Source organism: Callorhinus ursinus, unplaced genomic scaffold (assembly GCF_003265705.2).
Source record: "Callorhinus ursinus isolate GAN/ISIS: 27379988/994484 unplaced genomic scaffold, GSC_fseal_2.0 scaffold50, whole genome shotgun sequence".
NCBI lineage: Eukaryota > Metazoa > Chordata > Mammalia > Carnivora > Otariidae > Callorhinus > Callorhinus ursinus.
In genome coordinates this window covers 8,006,862-8,013,838 of record NW_027397112.1, presented here as the reverse complement: position 1 = coordinate 8,013,838, position 6,977 = coordinate 8,006,862, and the positions used below count along the sequence as shown (strand labels likewise).

The 6,977-nt window shown below is 41.7% G+C and overlaps 1 protein-coding gene across 2 annotated transcripts in view; it reads right to left on the bottom strand.

Annotated features, from left to right (window-relative positions):
• Positions 1-4,123: 4,123 nt before the first annotated feature.
• Positions 4,124-6,977, bottom strand: part of POLG2 (DNA polymerase gamma 2, accessory subunit) — a 44,964-nt gene continuing 42,110 nt past the window's right edge. The window contains exon 10 of one of the 2 annotated variants that reach the window (XM_073883275.1): positions 4,124-4,526. In XM_073883275.1, the coding sequence (XP_073739376.1) occupies positions 4,469-4,526 (58 nt within the window). In that variant the 3' untranslated portion in view covers positions 4,124-4,468. The remainder of the gene's footprint in view (positions 4,527-6,977) is intronic. The other variant, XM_073883276.1, reaches the window with a different exon arrangement.

Genomic DNA, 6,977 nt, shown 5'->3' with positions numbered 1-6,977 from the left:
GGTCAACTTCAGCTGAACCCCTCTCCTTCATTTCTTCCCTTGTTCTGCCCTACTTCCCCGTCCCCTTCCCTTCTCCTTCTGTCACTCCCTCAATAAGTCACATACTCATGAATCCCATCTCAGACTCTGTGGCTCAGAAGCCTGTCCTGGGGCAGGTGAGGGGTGTCTAACTCTTCAGAGTCATTTCTGGGTGATGTCGTTAAGGATGTGAATCACGTTGATGACTTAATGTGTGTGCCCGATGAAATTTATTTTTACCATCTTGCATCAAATAAACATCAGAGACAGTTAAGCAATTATCTCAAGACTTGGGAATGAAGACGTGAAAACTGGAAGTTTCTTGGCCCTGTGCAGGCTGGTAGTGCCTACAGAACAAACGATTTGGGAACTATGGAGTCTTGCATGTTCATGTTGATGGAGATGGCCAAATCTTTGGAAAAGGAGACATTGTGGGGGTGCTGTATCCTTAGTGATAGTCTAACCGAGATATTACTTTTAGATTTATAAGATTAGTTTGATGAAAGACAAGTAGACGATACTAGAAAAATGTAGAAAACATGGCACACCACTTGTAACAAAACAAAATAAAGTATCAATTCCCAGAGGAAAACTGCAGTATTTTAAAATAATTATTATATGAAAATGCATTTGCTCTCTGTGGGCAAAAGTGAAAATAAGTGAATTCTACAAGTTATTGAATCCTGTTACTTTACCAAATGGTATTTGTAAAGTTCCGTGGAAGGATAGATATTATACCAACAGATTAAATGACTTTTGTGATTTAGAAATATAAGATGATAGAAATACCGGATTTAGAAAAATTACAAACATCATTATAAGGGCTGGAAGGTTTTAAAATTTTGTAATTATTATTGCTCACCAGGGGTTGAAGATTTAACACCATGAACAATATTCTTTTTAAAAATTTTTTTATTTAAATTCAGTTCGTAGGAGTGCCTGGGTGGCTCAGTCGTTAAGCGTCTGCCTTCAGCTCAGATCATGATCCCAAGGTCCTGGGATTGAGCCCCGCATCAGGCTCCCTGCTCAGTGGGAGGCCTGCTTCTCCCTCTCCCATTCCCCCTACTTGTGTTCCCTCTGTGTGTGTGTGTGTGTGTTTCTGTCAAATAAATAAAGAAAATCTTAAAAAAAATAAATTCAGTTGGTAAAAATATAATGTATTATTAGTTTCAGAGGTAGAGGTCAGTGATTCATCATTCTTATATAATACCCAGTGCTCATTACATCATGTGCCCTCCTTAATGTCCATCACCCAGTTACCCCATCCCTCCACCCTTCTCCCCTCCAGCAACCCTCAGTTTGCCCTCAGTTTGTTTCCTATGATTAGGAGTCTCTTATGGTTTGTCTCCCTCTCTGATTTTGTCTTGTTTTATTTTTCCCTCTCTTCCCCTATGATCCTGTTCTTTTTCCTTAAATTCCACATATGAGTGAGATCATATGATAATTGTCTTTCTCTGATTGACTTACTTCGCTTGGCATAATACCCTCTAGTTCCATCCATGTCATTGCAAATGTCAAGATTTCATTTTAGATGGTTGAGTAGTATTCCATCATATATATACATATATATACCTTCTTTATCCATTCATCTGTCAATGGACATCTGGGCTCTTTCCACAGTTTGGCTATTGTGGACATTGCTGCTATAAACACCGGGGTGCAGGTGCCCCTTCAGATCACTATGTCTGTATCTGTAGGGTAAATCCCTAGTAGTGCAATTGCTGGGTTGTAGGGTAGTTCTATTTTCAACTTTTTGAGGAATATCCATACTGTTTTTCAGAGTGGCTGTCCCAGCTTGCATCCCCACCAATGGTTCTCCTTTCTCTGCATCCTCACCAACATCTGTTGTTTCCTGACTTATTAATTTTAGCCATTCTGACCAATGTGAGATGGTATCTCATTGTGGTTTTGATTTGTATCTCCCTGATGTTAAGTGATGTTGAGCATTTTTTCATGTGTCTGTTGGCCATTTGTATGTCTTCTTTGCAGAAATGTCTACCATGAACAATATTCTTGATGTGAAGAGAAATTTTCTATTTATTTGAGACTACACGTTATCCAATGGCCATCTATTTCAAGGAATTCATTGGAAAAGTTCAAGGTAGTTCCCCATATCATATCATCCCAGACAGTGAGCCCTATAACAAAAGACTGCACCAACCATTTCTTAACAACAACAAATTTTTGGAAATTATGAGAATGATTTGATGAACAATTTGCATACAAACGTATATCACTGGTTAAGTAGCTTTAGAACATGGCTTGTTTACTTAGAGATAAAAGAGGGGTGGTGGTGGGATATATTTTAAAATTTTTGATCTGTGCATCGAGTTATGTATTTACATTACTCTGCTGGTTGTTAATTTTTTTGTTGGTTTTTTTCCTGTGGGTTTTGTTTTGTTTTGTGATTGTTAAATATTTTTAATACCTCTGCATACCTCATAGATATTTTATAAGGATTAAATTAGATTATCAGTGTGAAGCTCTTAGACAACAGAAAGGAATATACTAAATTTACTGAATGTGACAGGTCCATGGATAAACTTTTTCTTTTTCCATTTGAGACTTCACTCTTGATTTATCCTGTAACCCTGGACAAGTTACTTTCCTTTTCTGGAGGCTCGCTAAAGCACTCCTAGCAACCAGTGTTTGCTAACAGATGCAAGTTGCACTTCCTCTGGTTTCCTTTACAGTCTTTGTGTCTAAGCTGTGGCCTGCAAGTTTCCTGACCCAGCTGAGTTTCACATGGGGAAATGCCCCAAACACATCAGCTTTTCTCAAAGTATCACCCCCTTCCCAGTTCCCCCTGGGCATGAAAGTTCCCAGGAACTAGCCCAACCCCCACCCTGCCCAGGCAAGGATGCGTGAGATGTTGGTGGGAAAAGTGTCAAAACAGCAATGCCTGCAAAACTTCCAATTTCCTTTGGCAAAAATTCTGACAGAAGGATCATCCCACCAGAGATTAAGCTGGTGAGCTTCTTCCCCTCCCTCTCTTTAGTGAGAGACATGACTGCCAATATCCCTGAATGAAAAATCACTGTCAATCCCTGAGGGTCGTGTTTTTTAGAAGAGTGGGTGCCGAAACAGTAACTTTTACTGTCAGAAGGGAATAAAGGCCTTCCAGGCACTGAGAATTAACTCATGATTTGCTTCCAGATGGTGGTAGCCAGGCGGCAGACCCTGGTTTTGCTCAGTCCCCCCGTGGTGGCCATGTGTGGGACTTGGAATGACTGACCACCATAGGATGGGACCTGGGGAGCCCAAGCAAGGAGCACCCGGAGTGAGTGAATACAGGAGTTTGGACAATGCCCCAGAAGAACATGTACCTGGGCAGGGAACTGGGTGCTTGTCCACAGGAAAGTGCCAGACCTATCGGGCAGGCCCGCTAATGGCAACAGAAATCACTGCGCCAAAGGGGCCTGGCTGGGTCACAGCTCCCTCCACTTGGAAAGCCCCTCAACACATCCCACTCCCTACCGCAGACTGGTGACACTGGAACATCGGGTTTACTCCTACATCCAGTTCACAGAGCCAGGAGGATTCTAGATCGAGTAGAAGTGAATCACAAGCCCCTCTGGGTTGTATGGTAGAGACTCTGAGACTGCTGGGACCCTTTCTTATAATTCAGAGTCCCATTTTATATAATAAAATTATAATTTTATCCCTAGGAAGTCTAGAGTGGGGCCTAGGAATCCGCATGTAACACAACCAGACATTTCTGATGGCTCATTTGTGTGTATCTACTCCAGACAGTCAGTATTTGCTTCCCAAGGCTGAACCCAACTTCCGTCAAATTCCTTTCGATACAGGCCGAATCCAGAGAGAGATGATCAGGTGGGTTTTTGCAAAGACGAAATCACAGTCCTGTCTTTCCTTCTTCCTCCCACTGTCCAGCTTCCCAGGCAGCCAGAGTTACGGCGACCTACCACATCTCTCTCTTCGTACAAGAACTCACTGGGGGAACACATGCTGGTCAAACCAACCAGTCATATTGTTTCAAGCTTGCCCCAGCAACTCCAATTTCTTTAAGTTGGTCAGAAAAGGAGGAAGTCCCTAAATGACTCACCCCTATGGGGGCACCACGCCTCCTTTCCCTCCCATCCAATTTCTTCTGAGAGAATGTGCAGATATTTGAATAAACTGTTCTTTTGGGGCTTTTTTTCTTCTCTCATATGTAAGGCCCATTTGCCATTTTGAAGCCTGCATCTCCAAACCAAAACGTGATGTGGAGAAAGAGTTTTCTTACGTTCCTTTTCTCTCTTTCAGTACAAAAAGCTGCCCTGGATTGTGACACAAGAATAAACAGTAAGTTTCATTTACTTCCTTCTCTTCTTTTACCAAAACCGTTTTCACCGACACCGTGGGGATGGTCAGCTTTCCCAACGCGACCGTTCATGATTAAGTCTTTCTGTGCTTTTAGATGAGCAACCAAAGAGTCGAGTCTTTTCCATCACCTACAGTTTAAATGAAGCGATGTGAGGCCGGGAATTGAAGCTTCTTTCCTGAGACTTAGAGATAAAATATTGAGATTGTTTTTATAATGAAATATTTTTCTTTCTGCTTTTTTTTGAAGATTTATTTATTTATTTGAGAGAGAGAGAGTGGGCAGAGGGGCGGAGGGGGGAGAGAGGGGCTGGAGAGGGAGAGAGAGAATCTCAAGCAGACTCCCCATTGAGCGTGGAGCCAGCTGCAAGGCTCCATCCCAGGACCCCGAGATCCTGACCAGAGCCAAAATCAGGAGTCAGCAGCTTAATCGACTGAGCCATCCAGGCATCCCTGCTGTTGTTTTTTTTAATGTACAAAATCAACACATAATCATTGTAAAATAATTTAAGCGACAAAATAAAAAATATGTATTGGGAGACAGTTTATCATCATAGAACTAGACCTGCTAGGGTCATGGTCCTAACCCTGGTTCTCCTGTTTTCCAGCAGGCAGCCTGGGTGGATGATGCAACCACTTGACAATCTCTTTCCTCTGTGATGTGGGGATAATAAAAGCACCTACCGGGGAGGGTTCTTATGAGGAGGACTGAGTGAGACAAGCCATGTCCCTCAGCACAGCGCCTGACATTTGGTGAACTGTCAATAAATGCTAGGCCACTGGGGCGCCTGGGTGGTTCAGTCGGTTAAGTGTCTGCCTTCGGCTCAGGTCCTGATTCCAAGGTCCCGGGTTGGAGTCCTGCATCGGGCTCCCTGCTCAGCGGGGAGAGTCTGCTTCTCCCTCTGTCCCCCAACCCCGGCTCTTGCGCTCTCTCTTGCTCTCTCTCTCTCTCAAAAATAAATTAAAAAAAAAACTTTAAAAATAAATAAAATAAAATCCTAAGGTGAAATTGCTGGGTCAAAGGTCAAGTACATTTGAATTGTTAAGTTGCCCTCCCAATACCCTGAAACTTCACCAACAGTGACCACTCACATGGGCGAATGTTTCCCACCCCTCTCCAATAGCAGAGACAATGTTTGTAAATTGCCAATCTGATGAGTAAAAACCAATATCTCAGTATTGTTATGATTTGTAGTTGCCTCATTACTCATGAGGCTGAGTCTTTTTCATGTTTATTGGTCATGAACACTCAGTTCCATGGGGAGGAAATTTAGGGATGGTTATATGGTTGGGAAGAGAGGAGAGGCTTTGTCTTGAAGCTGAGTTTATACGTAAGACTGAGAAAATGTTAGTTGTCCAGACCAAAGAGTGGAAGGGAAGTTGTTGGCATTTTTGAAGGGCCTAAACCCCTCCTCCACCCAAGCTATCCCCTGGCCCTACCATATTTAATGGCCCCCTGCATTCATTCTTCTGGGAATTACCTATTCATATTATTTGTCCATTTATTTGTCTTTTTCTTACTCATTTGCCATTGACTTATATGTATAAAAAGAATCCTCTGCTTTCATTTATGTGTTAAGTATTTTTTTTTAGGCTGTCACTTGTCTTAATTTTGCCATAGAAAAGCTTTAAGTTCTTTGTGGCTCTCAATTTTTGTGCCTTACTTGGAAGAACTTTTCTTCTCGGGTGATATAAAAACATTTTTTTTTTAAAGATTTTATTTATTTATTTAATTGACACAGAGAGAGAGAGACAGCGAGAGAGGGAACACAAGCAGGGGGAGTGGGAGAGGGAGAAGCAGGCTTCCCATGGAGCAGGGAGCCCGATGTGGGGCTCGATCCCAGGACTCTGTGATCATGACCTGAGCCGAAGGCAGTCGCCTAACTAACTGAGTCACCCAAGTGCCCATAAAAACATTTTCTAATATTTCTCTTCTTTAATAATTTTATTCTCTTACATTAGATTTTCTGATGAGGGTTATTATTTCCCTTGGCATTTTAAAATAAAAAAAATACAAACATACAAGCTATCAAAGACTGCTGGGTAGTGTCAAAAGGACTCAGGAGGGGTGCCCCCTGGCTCAGTTGGTAGAGCATATGACTCTTGATCTCAGGGTGGTGAGTTCGAGCCCCACACTGAGCACAGAGTTTACTTAAAAACAAACCTCTGTTTTTGTTCTTCCCCCCTGCTCACTCTCTCGCATGCACTCTGCTTCCCCCCTTGCTCACTCTCTCGCATGCACTCTCTTTCTCTCTCAAATAAATAAATAAATAAAACCTTAAGACAAAAACAAAACAAAAAAAGGACTTAGGAGCTGGTTCCGAAGTGCTTCCCATAGTCAAAAAATGGGACAATAAAAATAATAATTGCAATGGATTGAAATACATCAAATATGTTTAAACTATGAATTCATAATGATTCTTAAACAAAAAATAACAACAATGAAAGAAAAATATCCTACTGTTACAAGATGCTAGAAAACAAACTCATTATTTTCAGAACTGGTCAATAAAGGGAGAGAACCAAGCATTTATCCTGCCTTTTCTATGCAAACCATACTTCAGTAGAACTAAAGAGTTGATGCGGGCAAGTTTCCCTTTATAGAATTATTTCAGATAATAAATAAAAAAGGAAAG